General features: G+C 48.8%; 1 protein-coding gene across 1 annotated transcript; it reads left to right on the forward strand.

Moving 5' to 3' along the window:
* Nucleotides 1-523: 523 nt before the first annotated feature.
* KLK14 (kallikrein related peptidase 14) lies at nucleotides 524-6,473 on the forward strand. Its single transcript, XM_003940422.4, has 7 exons — nucleotides 524-623; nucleotides 1,255-1,373; nucleotides 1,461-1,522; nucleotides 2,444-2,615; nucleotides 4,856-5,109; nucleotides 5,249-5,385; nucleotides 6,045-6,473. The coding sequence occupies exons 2-7, from the start codon at nucleotides 1,348-1,350 to the stop codon at nucleotides 6,195-6,197; spliced, it is 804 nt and encodes a 267-aa protein (XP_003940471.1). The 5' UTR covers nucleotides 524-623; nucleotides 1,255-1,347; the 3' UTR covers nucleotides 6,198-6,473.
* The last annotated feature ends 8,624 nt before the right edge of the window (nucleotides 6,474-15,097 follow it).

Below are 15,097 nucleotides of genomic sequence, written 5' to 3' on the forward strand. Positions count from 1 at the left end.
CCCTCTCTCTCTGGGTTGCCATCCCCTCCCCTCTCGATCTCTGTCCCCCTCTCTCTCTGGGTCCCTGTCGCTCTCTCTGCATCTCCCTGCTGGGGCCTCTGCTCCCCCATCTCTCAGGAGCCAAAAGTGAGAAAGCAAGGTGGGCAGCCCTGCTCCAAGTCCAGGTACCTCCCGCCCTCCTCCTGCCCGTGCTCCCTCCCTCCCGCCCTCTCCATCTCTCCCTGGCGCTGCCATCTCTCACCTCCGCCTCCGTCTTCCCTGTCACTGTCCCCATCCCCTATAGCTGCCCTCCTTCCCACCTCCCGTCTGCCATCTGCCTGCCTGTCCCGTTCCCCCGCTCCACGTCTCCCACGTGCAAGGCCCTCATCATCGTCGCTGTTGTTCTGTGTCTGCGGTGGTGCAGCCTGTGGGGGGATCTCCGCCTCGCGCCTCGCCTCTTTCTCTGTGTGTTTCCATCTGTCTTCACTTTTGCTCTTCTCCCTCCGCTTCTCCACACTCCTCTCTCCCGGCACCTCTGTCTCCCTCCTCCTCCATCTGGTTTTCTCCCAGCATCTGCCTCTCCTGTTCCCTGTCACGTCCAGCTTCCACGTCTTTCCCCACCGCTCTCCACAGCTCCTTCTCCTGTGAGCATGTGTCCCTCTGTGCTCGGATTCCTGTACACTGTCTCTCCACTGTCTCATCTTCCCATTCATTTTCCCGCTGTCTCTCTCTGTGTCTCCCTTTCTCTCTCTCTGTCTCTCTCTGTCTTTCTCCCCCCTCTGTCTCTCCATCTCTATCTCTCTCCGTCTCTGTCTCCGTCTCTCTGACTCTTTCAGTCTGTCTCTCTGTCTCTGTCTCTGTCTGTCTCTGTCTCCTCCCGTGAGTCCCTCTCTCAGCCCCTTGGTGCCTTTTCCTCGAAGGGTCCCCACCCTGGTGTCCTGACTCCACCACCGGATCCACCACCTCCAGCAACTGGGAGCCCTCCCCTGCCCACCCTGCCCTGGGGTCCCCTCCCAGGATTCCTTCTGGATTATAGCATCTTCCCCGGGCGGGTTCTCATGAACAATTGTGGCTGCTTTTTTGGCCAGAGAGAGGAGGGAGGGGATGGGATCAGGGAGTCCTGGAATGGGAACCAGGCAATAAAAAAAAAAAAAAAAAATGTCAGAAGCAGGGCGGCGGGAGTGAGTGGGGGCAGGGCCAGCTGTCCCGACCAGGGATAAAAGGCTTTGCCAGCGTGACTAGGAAGAGAGACACCTCCCCTCCTTCCTTCACCAGGACATCAAGGAGGGCCCTGAGGCCGCTCCACATCCTCCAGCCTGCAGACCCCGCCCTCCTGGTCTCTGGCCTCCACCTCTCCGCTCTGTCTTCATGTCTCTGAGGGTCTTGGGCTCCAGGTAAGTGGCCCTCGCTGTCTCTCCCTGGCAGCCCCGGATTCTGCGGAAGGTTCCTCCTCTCTCACTCTCTCTCTCTGCGTTTGACAGCACCTGGCCCTCAGCCCCTAAAATGTTCCTCCTGCTCGCGGCACTTCAAGTCCTGGCTGTAGGTAAGAGAACAGTTGAGTATGAGACAAGGGGGTCCCCTGCAGACCCCAGGAAGAGATGGGGAAGGGTCCTTGGGGTCCCCGGATGCTCCTGGTGACCTGATAAGAAAGAGCAGGGAGCAGTTTAGGGAACATGGCGGGAGGGCGCACTGGAGGCCTGAAGTCCCGGTGGTGGAGGTGCTAGGAAACCGCGGGGCTGGGGAGAGACGTGTTTACAGGATCTGGTGCTAAATCAATAAGGAATCGTAGAGCACTATTAGGTCCCGAGTGGGTCCTAGCAGAAAGCTGTTCCGGTTTTCCCTTCCAAGCGCTTCTCTAGATCTCGAACCAGGCGCCCGCCACTACATTGGGTCCCAGCTCTCCATTGAGATCGGGCTCTCCTCGACCTCGTTAGGAAAGAGGCAACGTGGGGAAGATGTTTTGACGTCAGAGGGAGAAGAAGGATGATGGGGTGGTGGGATGTGCCATGGGGTGTGGCGTGGTGGATGGGGGCAAGCATAGGCAAGATAGGGTGGATCCTTGGGGTCCTGCTGCGTGGGAGTGTTGGGAAAGATACAGGGAGGTCCTTAAATGTGCTGGGGAAGGGCTCACTGGGGGAAACGTGGGATATCGGGAGAAGCGATCACAGACATGATGGGAGCACAGAGCTGAGGGCCGAGGACATAGGGCCCCGGATAAGGTGGCCACAGCGCAAAGTAAGAGACGCTACGCAGGTGACTTGGGAGGTGAGTCAGAAAACTCTCCGTGTCGGGACAGTCACGGGGTCGATACTGGACATGTCTCACCCTGGGTGGGACGGATAGAGGTGGGCGGCTTAGGGGTTAGGCCAAAAGGAAGGGGATTTGTCGGTTCTGGAATCCTAAACGTGGGGAGTGGAGAGTGTTTGCTCACCTGCTCTCCCCACCCAACGCCGTCCACTCCTAGCCATGACACGGAGCCAAGACGATGAGAACAAGATAATTGGTGGCTACACGTGTGCCCGGAGCTCCCAGCCGTGGCAGGCGGCCTTGCTGGCAGGTCCCGGGCGCCGCTTCCTCTGCGGAGGCGCTCTGCTTTCAGACCAGTGGGTCATCACCGCTGCTCACTGCGGCCGCCCGTAAGTGACCCCCTCCCCTGTCCCTGTGCCCGGTGGATTCCAGAGTCTAAGCCCTAGAACTCAACTGAGAACCTGGATCTCAATGGAGATCTAGAGCCCAGTGTAGTGGCTGGCTCCTGGTTTGAGGTCTAGAGAAGAGCCTGGAGCCAGAAACACAGCTTGGGATGTGGACACCTCCATAAATCCCCAACTCCGTTTAGATTCTGAAACCAGATGGGCCTGCTGAGAACCGAACATCTAACCCAGTGATTCATCCAGAGGCCAAGCTTTACATCAAGACTAAGCTTAGCCCATTCCAGATTGGTGACTGAATTCAGGACCCTGTCTACATTTAGAAACCCAGGACAGTACGTGGCACTCAGAGCCCAGCTCTGGACCTATAGTCTAGCCATAAATCCAGAACTAGAACCCTGCTCACAGCTGGAACATACAACACAAGAGTAGAGGCAAAACCAGGAGCCTGTTTCACATCCAGGGTTTAGTTCAGAGTCTAGTCTATAGCTTTGAGATAAGCAGCCTAGATCACAGACTTCAACCCAGTGTTTAAATCCCAGAATGTGCTGGGCACGGTGGTGGCTCACGCCTGTAATCCCAGCACTTCGGGAGGCTGAGGCGGGCAGATCACCTGAGGTTGGGAGTTCAAGACCAGCCTGACCAATATGGAGAAACCCTGTCTCTACTAAAAACACGAAATTAGCTGAGCATGGTGGTGCATGCCTGTAATCCCAGCCACTCGGGAGGCTGAGACAGGAGAATTGCTTGAACCTGAGAGACGGAGGTTGCAGGGAGCCAAGACTGCGCCACTGCACTCCAGCCTGGGCGACAGAGCAAAACTCCATCTCGAAAATTAAATAAATAAATCCCAGAATGCAGATCCTAATCGGAAGCCCCATGTAAAACCTAGACCCCTCCTAAATTCTAGATCTGAATTTACAACCTAGACCCCAGCCAAGAAGTCAAAATGCCTATAAGCCATATCTATGCCATAAATGGAAGGTCAGGCTAGAAACTTGAGATCAAAGCTCAGTCTAGAGTCTAGAATATCAAGGCCAGAATGCAAACCAGACTCCAGGACCTTGGATCCTAGGCCATAACCTAGAGCTTCATCTAGAACCCAGAGCCCACCCTGAGGTCAGGGCTCAGACCAGAGTCTAGAACCAAGAGCCCTGTAATCTAATATGAAACAGACCTGTGGAATCGAGAGCTCAGACCAATGTAGAGAACCCTGACCCCAACTGGAGGGAGCCCAGAGCTCAAACTCCTGTCTGCAAATGGCTCATAAACCAGAGTTTAATGAAGAACCCAGAGCACCACCCAGAAACTGGAGCTCATTTCGATGTGTCCAGACCCCAGGTCTTAATCCATTGCTCAAAACAAAACCCTCAACCTACCCTAAAATAGAAAGCTCACATCAGAATCTAGAAATTAAGTCATAGCCAGGCAAAGTGGCTCACGCTCATAATCCCATTACTTTGGGAGGCCGAGGGGGGCAGATCACTTGAGGTAAGGAGTTCGAAACCAGCCTGGCCAATATGGTGAAACCCCGTCTCTACTACTAAAAATATATAAATTAGCCAGGTGTGGTGGTGGGCACCTGTAGTCCCAGCTACTGGGGACACTGAGGTGGCAGAATCACTTGAACTGGGAGGTGGAGGTCTCAGTGAGCTGAGATTGTGCCACCGCACTCCAGCCTGGGTGACAGAGTGAGACTCCATTAAAAAAAAAAAAAAAAAGAATCAAGTCATAATCCAGGCTCGATCTAGAATCCCGATCTTAGCATAGAGTCAAAAGTTTAAGACGTCTGGAACCCAGAGTCCAGGCTAGAAACGGAATGAAGCCTACTCCAGAATGACAGTTCTGACTTAGAGCCTGGAGTCATTACCCAGAGTTTCACTTAGAACTGAAAACACAGAGCCCAGCACAGACCCTGGAACGGAGCCAAACTCTCCCAATCAACACCTTCTTCCCAAGCCAGGAGCTGGAGCTCAGCCCAAGAGCAGAATGAACAGCAACTGGGGCTGGGCCGAGGGAATGCCCTGGCCATGGGGAAAGGCGCAGGAGGCCAAGAACACTCGGCCTGCAGTTAGTAAGAAGCGGGCTGGACCCGGGGCGGGGGGGGGGGGGGGGGGGTGGTGGGGAGACTCATTACCCAGCTAGAGGGCCAGGAAACGGGGCTGGAGGGTGGGGAGGGGTCCCCGGCTCAGACCCTGAGCTGCGCTCCTCTTGGGGGTCCTGGCCAGGATTCTTCGGGTCGCCCTGGGCAAGCACAACCTGAAGAGGTGGGAGGCCACCCAGCAGGTGCTGCGTGTGGTTCGCCAGGTGACACACCCAAACTACAACTCCCGGACCCACGACAGCGACCTCATGCTGCTGCAGCTGCAGCAGCCTGCGCGGATCGGGAGGGCAATCAGGCCCATTGAAGTCGCCCAGGCCTGCGCCAGCCCCGGGACCTCCTGCCGTGTGTCAGGCTGGGGGACTACGTCCAGCCCCATCGGTGAGGATTTCCTGCATCTGTGAAAGCTGGGAGCGGGGCCTGGACTCCTGGGTCTGAGGGAGGAGGGCCTGGGGGCCTGGACACTGGGGTCATATGGGAGGGTAGACCGAGTCATAATCCTGCAGTGCCCCCCTCCCAGCCAGGTACCCCACTTCTCTGCAATGCGTGAACATCAACATTTCCCCGGATGAGGTGTGCGGGAAGGCCTATCCCGGAGCCATCAAGCCTGGCATGGTCTGTGCAGGAGTTCCCCAGGGTGGGAAGGACTCTTGTCAGGTAAGGCCCAGGGTGGGAGCTTGGGGGAGGGATTATTTGGGACTGGGATTTAGGCCCCAAATCATGTCAGGAGCATGGAGGTCTGCAGAGGTCTTCGGAACAGAAGGAACTGCAGGGACAGAGAGATTCCAGTAGCCAGTCCGCCCTGCTTCCTAGCCCTGTGCCGTCTGGGTAAAGGACTCAAAGCGTTCGTGCCTCAGTTTCCCCGTCTGTCAGGTGGGGATAACCCTCTCAGGGTAGTTGGGGGAATGGGATGAGACAGGCTGGGGAAAGATCGTAGAGTGGTGTCCGCACATAAGGATCTGGGAAAGACTGCGCTGAGGCTTCTAGAAATCTGAATGCATCCTTGAGAGTGGCGGAGACGGCGACAGAGGAAGAGACACACAAGCGTTCTAGAGATGGAGCAAACAGAGAGGGGCCCGGTGAGACTCAAGGGACAGGCAGGTGCAGACACAGAGACAGAGCCAGACCCAGTGGAGAGGGAAGGAAGTGCCCCACCTCCGGGGCTGAGACCTCAGGGCTGGGGCAGGACAACGTCCTTACCTGTCTGCCCGGCCATCTCTGCCTGTCTCCGTGACTGTCTCTGCTTCCCGGGTTCTCTGTGCCGCGGCGCTGGCCACCTGTCCCTCAGTGTCTCCATCTCTGTTCCTTCCCCTCAGGGTGACTCTGGGGGACCCCTGGTGTGCAAAGGAAAGCTCCAGGGTCTCGTGTCTTGGGGAATGGAGCGCTGCGCCCTGCCTGGCTACCCCGGTGTCTACACCAACCTGTGCAAGTACCGAAGCTGGATTGAGGAAACGATGCGGGGCAAATGATGGCCGTCATGGAGGGATGGACCTTGTCAGCTGCCTCCTCTCTCCACTCAGGACCCACGAGCCCAGGCCCCAGCCCTTCCTCCCTCAGACCCAGGAGTCCAGGCCCCAGCCCCTCCTCCCTCACACCAGGAGCCCCAGTCCCCAGCATCCTGATCTTTACTCTTTCCCAGAGCAGGGCCTCAGACACCTTAAACCAGCATTGTATTCCGGAGAAGACAAATTTTAACACGCTTAGTGTCTCTGAAAACCAAATAAATCATGACAATGAAAATGGAATCATCGTAAATTGTATTCATTCATCCATTTATTTGTCTTTTAGTATTATTGTTTTATTTTTCGAGATGGAGTTTCGCACTTGTCACCCAGGCTGGAGTGCAGTGGCGCAATCTCAGCTCACTGTAACCTCTGCCTCCTGGGTTCAAGTAGTTCTCCTGCTTCAGCCTCCCAAGTAGCTGGGATTACAGGCGCCCGCCACCACACCTGGCTAATTTTTGCATTTTTTTTTTTTTTTTTTTTTTTTGAGACGGAGTTTCGCTCCTGTTACCCAGGCTGGAGTGCAATGGCGCGATCTCGGCTCACCGCAACCTCCGCCTCCTGGGTTCAGGCAATTCTCCTGCCTCAGCCTCCTGAGTAGCTGGGATTACAGGCACGCGCCACCATGCCCAGCTAATTTGTTGTATTTGTAGTAGAGACGGGGTTTCACCATGTTGACCGGGATGGTCTCGATCTCTCGACCTCGTGATCCACCCGTCTCGGCCTCCCAAAGTGCTGGGATTACAGGTTTGAGCCACCGCGCCCGGCCCTAATTTTTGCATTTTTAGTAGAGATGGAGTTTAGCCATGTTGGCCGGGCTGGTCTCGAACTCCTGACCTCAGGTGATCCGCCTGCTTCAGCCTCCCAAAGTGCTAGGATTACAGGGGTGAGCCACCGGCACCCAGCCTATTTTTTTTATTTTTTGAGACAAGGTCTTGCTCAGTCTCCCCAGCTGGAGTGCAGTGATGCAATCATGGCTCGCTGCAGCCTTGACCTCCTGGGATCCAGCGATCCTCTTAGCCTCCGGGTTACCTGGGACCACAGGTGCACGTCACTATGCCCCGATACTTTTTAAATTTGTTGTAAAGCCGGAGGCAGTGTGTGTGTGTGTGTGGGGGGGGGTTCTCCCTGTGTTGCTCAGGTTGGTCTCAAACACCTGGCCTCAAGCAATCTGCCTCCCTTTTTTTTTTTCAAAGTGCTGGGATTGCAGGTGTGAGCCGCCGCACCCAGCCTCATCCTTTCATTTAATTACTTCAAGAAACGTGTACGCAGTGGCCCCCACCATGCACAGCTGGGAGCTGTGTGCTGACAAGAGGCTGCCTCCCCCTTTGCATGCTTTTCCTTGAGCGTCCCCCATCCACCCCACTGTATCAGGTTTCTAGACAGGAACACCTCATCCCCACAGAGTGTGACCTGCCAGCCTCCTCCCTGCAGCCCCTGTGGTCCAGGGCAGGGGACTAGCTGCCTTGTTTCCTGGAAAATGCTGTGCAAATGAAGATGTCCTCTTTTTCCTAATCAGATCTCAGATGAAGAGAGTTGAGTTAATCACAGGCTTCAGTTTCTGTCCAGGCAAAGCCCTTCTTTCATTGTATGAATTTATTTCCACTCTTCACCTCTGGCTCTGCTCCCCTCCCTCCTCACAGGCACCGACAGACAGCTTTGAATACTCCGCATCCGGGAATACAAGGCGGTGTCTTGGTGTGTCGTTTCTAATTTACATGAAACCGTTGTGTTAGGAATCTCATTCTCTTTCTTACTTTCACTCATCCACAGCTATTGAGCACCTACTACGTGCCAGGTGTTGGTCTATTTATGTTGCACCTGGCATTGTTGTGGGTGCTGGAGGAAGCGCTGTGAGCAAGCCAGTCAGAATCCCTGCCCTTACAGAGCTTATGTTCTAGCAGGAGATGACAGACAAGAAGCCATAAACATAATTTTAAAATAAAGCAGAGTCCCTATGAGTAACGAGGTCAATAAACTTGGGCTGGGTGGCAGGTCGAATGCATGCCAGGGCTAGCTCAGACGTGCTCGCAAGAGTCTACCGGCAAATTTTCAGGAATTTCGAGAGCCAGTTGCTAAATACAGCCATTATTAAAAATTAAATTACATAAACTTACAATTACATAATTGATTGAAACATTGTCAGTAAATACTCAAAACTCAACTGTTGCTAATTATTTCAACTAATACCTATGCTTTGGAGTGATAGATGTCTCTTGTACTACATCTATAATGATGAGCTTCTGCACATCTCTTTCCAACTCCCCAAATCTGTACGCACTGTTAGCATGACAGCAGCCAAAGCAGAATTATCTACTGCACCAAAATTGAAAAACACTCCAGATAGAGCTTTGTCGGACAGTCACGGCTAAACTTTTACCGGGCATCCTTGGACGGGTCCACCTGGAATGACCTAATGATCTTAGCGTCTGTCTTCTCAAGGTTCTGTGCTTGGATACTACAGAGTACAGATAAAATAGAATGTTGTACTCACCTTATGTTCTATAGGGACAGCACAATATTGGGGAGCCCTTTGGTGGCAGGTCTGGGACATGCACGAAAGATTGCTGGGAAGGAGAGCCTGCATCCTTTTTCCTCATCCTCCCACCCCATCCTCTAGCTTCTGGCAACCACTGTTTGGGTTTTTTAGATTTTACATCTAAGTGGGATCATGCGGTATTTGTCTTTCTGTGTCTGACCTATTTCACTTAACACAATGTCCTCCAGGTCCATCCATGTTGTCACCAATGACAGGATTTCTTTCTTTGATAAGGCAGAATATTATTAAATTGTACTTATATTAATATACGACATTTCCTTTATCTATTCATCCATCAACAGACACAGGTTGTTTCCACATCCTGACCAATGTGAATAACGTCATCGTGAACATGGGTGTGCAGATGTCACTTTGAGATGCCAATTTCGTTTCCTTGTGCCGACTCATATTCCCACCAACAGTGTACAAGGATTCACTTTTCACTCTCACATCCTTGCCAGCATTTGTTATTGCTTGCCTTTTCTATACAGTCATTCCAAAAGGTGTGAGGTGGTGTCTCATTGTGATTTTAATTTGTATTTCCCTGATGATCAGTGATACTGAGCACCTTTTCATAACCTTGTTGGTTATTTCTATGTCTTCTTTGAAGAAATGTCTGTTTAGGACCTTTGCCCTTTTTTTCTTCTTTTCTTTCTTTCTTTCTTTCTTTCTTTCTTTTTTTTTTTTTTTGAGACAGAGTCTCTCCCTGTCCCCCAGGCTGGACTGCAGTGGCACAAGCTCAGCTCACTGCAACCTCCACCTCTTGGGTTCAAGCGATTCTCCTGCCTCAGCCCCCGAAGCAGCTGGGATTACAGGTGCTCGCCACCACGCCAATTTTTGTATTTTTAGTAGAGATGGGGTTTCACCATGTTGGTCAGGCTGGTCTCGAACTTCTGTCCTCAGTTGATCAACCCACCTCAGCATCCAAAGTCTTAGGATTACAGGTTTGAGCCACTGGCTAGACCCTTTGCCCATTTTTATTGGTTTGTTTTCTTGGTATTGAGTTTCTGCCTTCCTTATGTATCTTGGATACTGACCCTTTATCAGATACATCATCTGCAAATATTTTCTCCCATTTGGTATACTTTCTTTTCACTCTGTTGGTTGTTTCCTTTGGTGCACAGAAGCTTTTCGATTGGATAAAATCTCGTTTGTTTTTACTTTTGTTTTCTGTGCTTTGGAGGTCATATCTAAAATATCATTGCCCAGACAAATGTCAAGAAGTTTTTTCCCCATGTCTTCTTCTGGTCATTTTACAATTTTAGGTTTTATGTCTAAATCTTCAACCCATTTTGAGTTCATTTTTGTACATGGCATGAAATAGGAGTCTAATTTTATTCTTCTCTTTGTGGGTATCCAGTTTTTCCAAGAGCTTTTGTTAAAGAGATTATCCTTTTCCTTTGGGTTAAAGATCAGTTGGCAGTAAATGTGTGGATTTGTTTCTGAGCTCTCTCTCCTGTTTGATTGGTTATATGCCTTTTTTTGTGCCAGTACCATGCTGTTTTGGTTGCTATAGCTTTGTAGTATGTTTTGAAATCAGACAGTATGATGCCTCCAGCTTTGTTCTTCTTGCTCAAGATTGCAGAGTCTTTCATGGTTCTATATGTATTTTAGGATTATTTTTTCTGTTCCTGAGAAAAAAAATGCCATTGGAATTTTGATAGGGATTGCAATGGAAATGTAGATAGCTTTAGTTAGTACTGACATTTTAACAGTATCATTTCTTCCAATTCATGAATGTAGGCTATCTTTCCATTTCTTTAAGTCGTGTTGAAGATTTTATCAACGTTTTATGATTTTTTTGTATGCAGATTATTTACTTCCTTGGTTAAGTTTATTTTTAAGCATTTTATTGTTTCTGATGCTATTGTAAATTTCTTTTCTGGTAATTCATTGTTTGTAGACACACAACCAAATTTTTAATCTTGCAATGTTACTGCATTTATTTATTACTTCTGACAGTTTTTTGGTGGACTCTTCATGATTTTTTACACATAAGATTATGTCATCTGCAAAGAGACAATTTTACTTCTTTCTTTCTGATCTGAATGTCTTTTATTCTTTTTCATGCCGAGTTACTATGGCTAGGACTTCTAATGCTAATGTTGAATAGAAATGGCTAGACTGGGCATCCTTGTCTTGTTCCTGATCTTAGAGGAAAAGCTTTCAAGTTTTCACCACTGAGTATGACGTCAGCTGTGGGCTTGTCATATATGGCCTTTATCGTGTGAGGTCATTCTCTCTATACCTAATTTGTTGACTATCTTTATCATGAAAGGATATTGTATTTTGCCAAATGATTTTTCTGTATTTATTAAGATGATCGTATAATGTTTATCCTTCATTCTGTTGAGGTATATCTTGCTTAGTGGTTTGTGCATGATCAAACATCTTTACATCCCAGGGATAAATCCCACTTGATCATGGTGTATGGTGTTTTTAATACGTTACTGAATTTAGTTTGCTAGTGTTTTCTGGAGCATTTTTGCATCTATATTAATCAGAGATATTGGCCTATAATTTTCTTTTTTTAGAGTGTCCTTGTCTGAGTTTGTGGAGGTTGCACCTTCTGTGTCAAGGTGATAAACACATACTGTAGATTTAATATGCAGCAGCCATACACATCCTATAGGAAAAAGGAGACCAAAGAAGCTGTGTACTAGGGTAGATTTGGGCTCTCAGTGAAATGATATAGCACATGCTATCATTCTCAAACTGCATCCTTCTATAAAGCCAAGTAAAAATAGTTTAAAGATCACTTTAATCTTTTTCGCAACTCAAAGGCCCAGCTGTGGTGGTTGAGCATGATATTTTATTGATTTCAAGACACATCCTTTTCACATTTAGCATCTCTGTAATTAGGAGGCATCTTACATCTTGATTCAGCATGATGTCTTAGCATCACATCATAACTTAAATGAAAACGTCTTTTTCTTTCTGAGTGGTCTACAAAATAACAGTGCAAATATAATCAACAGTATTTTACATTCAGTTAAATAGTGTGTGAAGGAAGGCAAGTGTAGACAAGAAGTCAGGTTGTAGTATTAAATAGGTGGTGTGACTTCATCAAAGAATCCTGCCCCAGAGTCTTCTAGACACACATTGTCCAATATGGTAGCCATTAGCCACAAGCGGTGTGGCCATTTAATTTTTGATTAAAATTAATTAAAATTAGATGCACATTAAAATTCCATTCCTTAGCTGTACTCACATTTCAATAACCATATGTGGCTAGTGGCTGCCATATTGGACAACCAGATATATTATAGATAAAATTACTTCCATCATCACTGAAAGTCTCATTGAATAGCAATACTCTAGTCTTTACCTTTGCTACACATAGTGTGGTCCAGAAAATAGCAGCTTCTGAATCACCTGACGCTTGTTAGAACTGGAGTCTTGGATTTCACGACGGACCAACTGCATCACAATCTGCATTATAGATAACAAAATTACCAGGGCACTCAGTGTATGTTAGGATTTTGAGAAGTGCCACTGCATAGTACACATCCACCATGTTTAGTAACCCCATCCTCCAAGGATGAACACTTAAGTTCCCTTCATGTAGAGCATGCCACTTATATATCTACAGAAGACTCCTCTCAATCATTCGTGCAGGAGTGGAACTAATGGATCAAAAGCCCTATTCTTAATCAATTTCACTGAATACTGGCAAGTTTTTTTCAAAAAAAAAAAAAAAAAAGAAAGGTTCTTCCTTATCCACACTTTCAACAATGTCCATATTTATTCATTAAGTAAACATTTTTTTTTGAGGTGGAGTTTTGCTCTCGTTACCCAGGCTGGAGTGCAATGGTGCGATCTCAGCTCACTGCAACCTCCGCCTCCTGGGTTCAGGCAATTCTCCTATCTCAGCCTCCTGAGTAGCTGGGATTACAGGCATGTGCCACCATACCCAGCTAATTTTTTGTATTTTTAGTAGAGACGGGGTTTCGCCATGTTGACCAGGATGGTCTCGATCTCTTGACCTCGTGATCCACCCGCCTCGGTCTCCCAAAGTGCTGGGATTACAGGTGTGAGCCACCGCACCCGGCCTCATTAAGTAAATATTTAATGCCTATAGTTCATTTATTTATTCAGCAAATATTCATTATATCTGATTGTGTACCAAGTATTGTTCTAGGAGCAAAACATTTAGACATTTCTTCCCTCAGGAAGTTCACATGCTAGAGGGGAGGCAGATAGAAACAAATGAATAAGTAACATAAAGTCTGGCAGATGGGAGTAAACGCCATAAAGAAAAATAAAGCAGAGTAACAGGATAGAGAATGTCAGAGGAGAGTTGTTTTATGCCACATATGGTTACTGTTTAGCCACTTATAGTTATTGAAATGTTGGGACTATGACGAAGGAATGGAATTTTACATTGAGTGGTTGTGGAACCCAGCAGATTTGGATTGTCCAAACCCTGCATGCTACAAAGGAACGTTTGGCCCTTGCCTGGCTTCTGGGAGATAACCTCTATGCTCTTGGAGTATCCTGCCGAATAACAGTGTTTTCGTCTATCTCAGTATTGAGCCGTGCCCAATAATGTATGATAACAATGTGACTTATGGTGGGGACTTAGGGACATGTGTCTATTTGACCTCTAGAAGATCTGGAGCTAAGGTCAGCCACACAAGTGGGCAGTCGTGTCGACAGAAGTAATCCCCAATATAAACCCTGAACACCAAGGTTTGGGTGAGCTTCCCTGGCTGCTGATGCTCCAGCATGTTGTCATACATTATTTCTGCGGGAATTATGCACTGTCCACAAACTCCCCTGAGAGAAGACAGGTGGAGGTGCACACCTGGTCTCTCCTGGACTCTGCCCTATGCATCTTTTTTCTTTGCTCATTTTAATCTGTATGCTTTCACTGTAAGAAACCAAAAGTATAACAGCTTTTCTGAGTTTTATGAGTCCTTCTAGTGAATCACTGAACCTGTCCTGGAGACGCCGAAGTACAGTGGTCAAGAAGGCCTTCGCACGGAAGATGACAAGAATACAGGGAACCATGCAGACATTTGGGGGAAGAGGGTTCCAGGTACAAAAGCCTTGAGATGGAAACATGCCTGGCATGAGTGGGACAAGAGAAGAGAAGATGGTAGAAGATGACATCAGAGGAGATCGAGAGGCCAGTTGGTCTTGGACCTTATATGCCAACCATAAGGAAATGGCCCATTCACTTGGAGTGCAGTGGAAACTACTGCAGGGTTTTGAGAAAAGTGACCTGCTCCGACTTACGTTCTAAAAGGTCACTCTGGTAGCTGTATTAAAATTAGAGTGTAGGAGGACAGGGACAGAAGCAAAGAGAACAGACAGAGGAAACTTGCAGTAATCCAGGTTAGAAATGATGCAGGCTGGGAGGGACCAGGGTAGCAAGGATGGAAGGTGGTAAGAAAAAGTCAGATTCTGGATCTACTCTGAAGGTAGAACTGATGGAATTTGGTAACCAAATGTATATATGGTGTGAGGAAAGGGATTCAAGGGCCAGACTGAGGTGATGAAAAGGATGTTGTGAACATCCACTGAGAAGTCCACCGCCACAAGAGGAGCACATTTGGAACACGGGGAGGGCAGAGAACAACAGCTGGTCGTGAACATGGAGATGTCGAGTAGGCAGCTGGATGTTAAGTGGAGAGTTTGAGAGCCCGGCCTGGCTGGAGACATAAATCTGGGAGTCGTCAGCATGTAGATGGTATTTAAAGCCACGAGACCAGATGAGATCACCGAGGGAGTGAATATAGACAGAGGAGAGAAGAAGGCCAAGGACCGAAGCCTGAGGTGCTCCATCATGTAGAGACAGTGGAGACAAGAAGAAACAACCTCCAGACACGGATGAGGATCAACCAGTGAGTGATGAGGAAAACCAGGAGGGCATAGTGTCCCAGAAGGCGAGGAAAGACACAGGGAGTAGTCCACTTTTGTTAAACGCTGCTGCTAACTCAAGTAAGATGAACCCTGAAGAGATGGCCCTTGGATTCAGCACCATGGAGGTCACTGGTGCCCTTAACAGCGGCACGGTTGGCGGAGCAGTGGGAGAGAAAGCCTTCGTAATGTGGGCTCCAGGGAGGACGGGAGGACAGGACTCGCAGGCAGTGAGCTTAGCCAACTTTTAGGGAGCGGAAAACAGGCCAGGAGCTGGAGGAGAACATGAGAGCGGGGAGAAAGTTTTTGTTGGTTGGTTTTCAGATTTTAACAAGAGCTGGGAGAAACTGTACTATATTTGCATGCGAATGGGGCTGCTCTTTGGAGAAAAGAAAGGCAGATGTTGCCGAAAAGAGAACAGAGAACTGACTGGAGCAATGCCCTCCAGAAGGCAAGAGAGGAC

This window comes from Saimiri boliviensis, chromosome 14 (genome assembly GCF_048565385.1).
Source record: "Saimiri boliviensis isolate mSaiBol1 chromosome 14, mSaiBol1.pri, whole genome shotgun sequence".
Lineage (NCBI taxonomy): Eukaryota > Metazoa > Chordata > Mammalia > Primates > Cebidae > Saimiri > Saimiri boliviensis.

Excerpts from the sequence above, each read along its gene's own strand:
- KLK14 (XM_003940422.4), top strand. The coding sequence starts at position 1,348 with ATGTCTCTGAGGGTCTTGGGCTCCAG. Across the intron at positions 1,374-1,460 it reads CTGAGGGTCTTGGGCTCCAG|CACCTGGCCCTCAGCCCCTA; the intron begins GTAAGTGGCCCT and ends TGCGTTTGACAG. Across the intron at positions 5,110-5,248 it reads GACTACGTCCAGCCCCATCG|CCAGGTACCCCACTTCTCTG; the intron begins GTGAGGATTTCC and ends CCCCCCTCCCAG.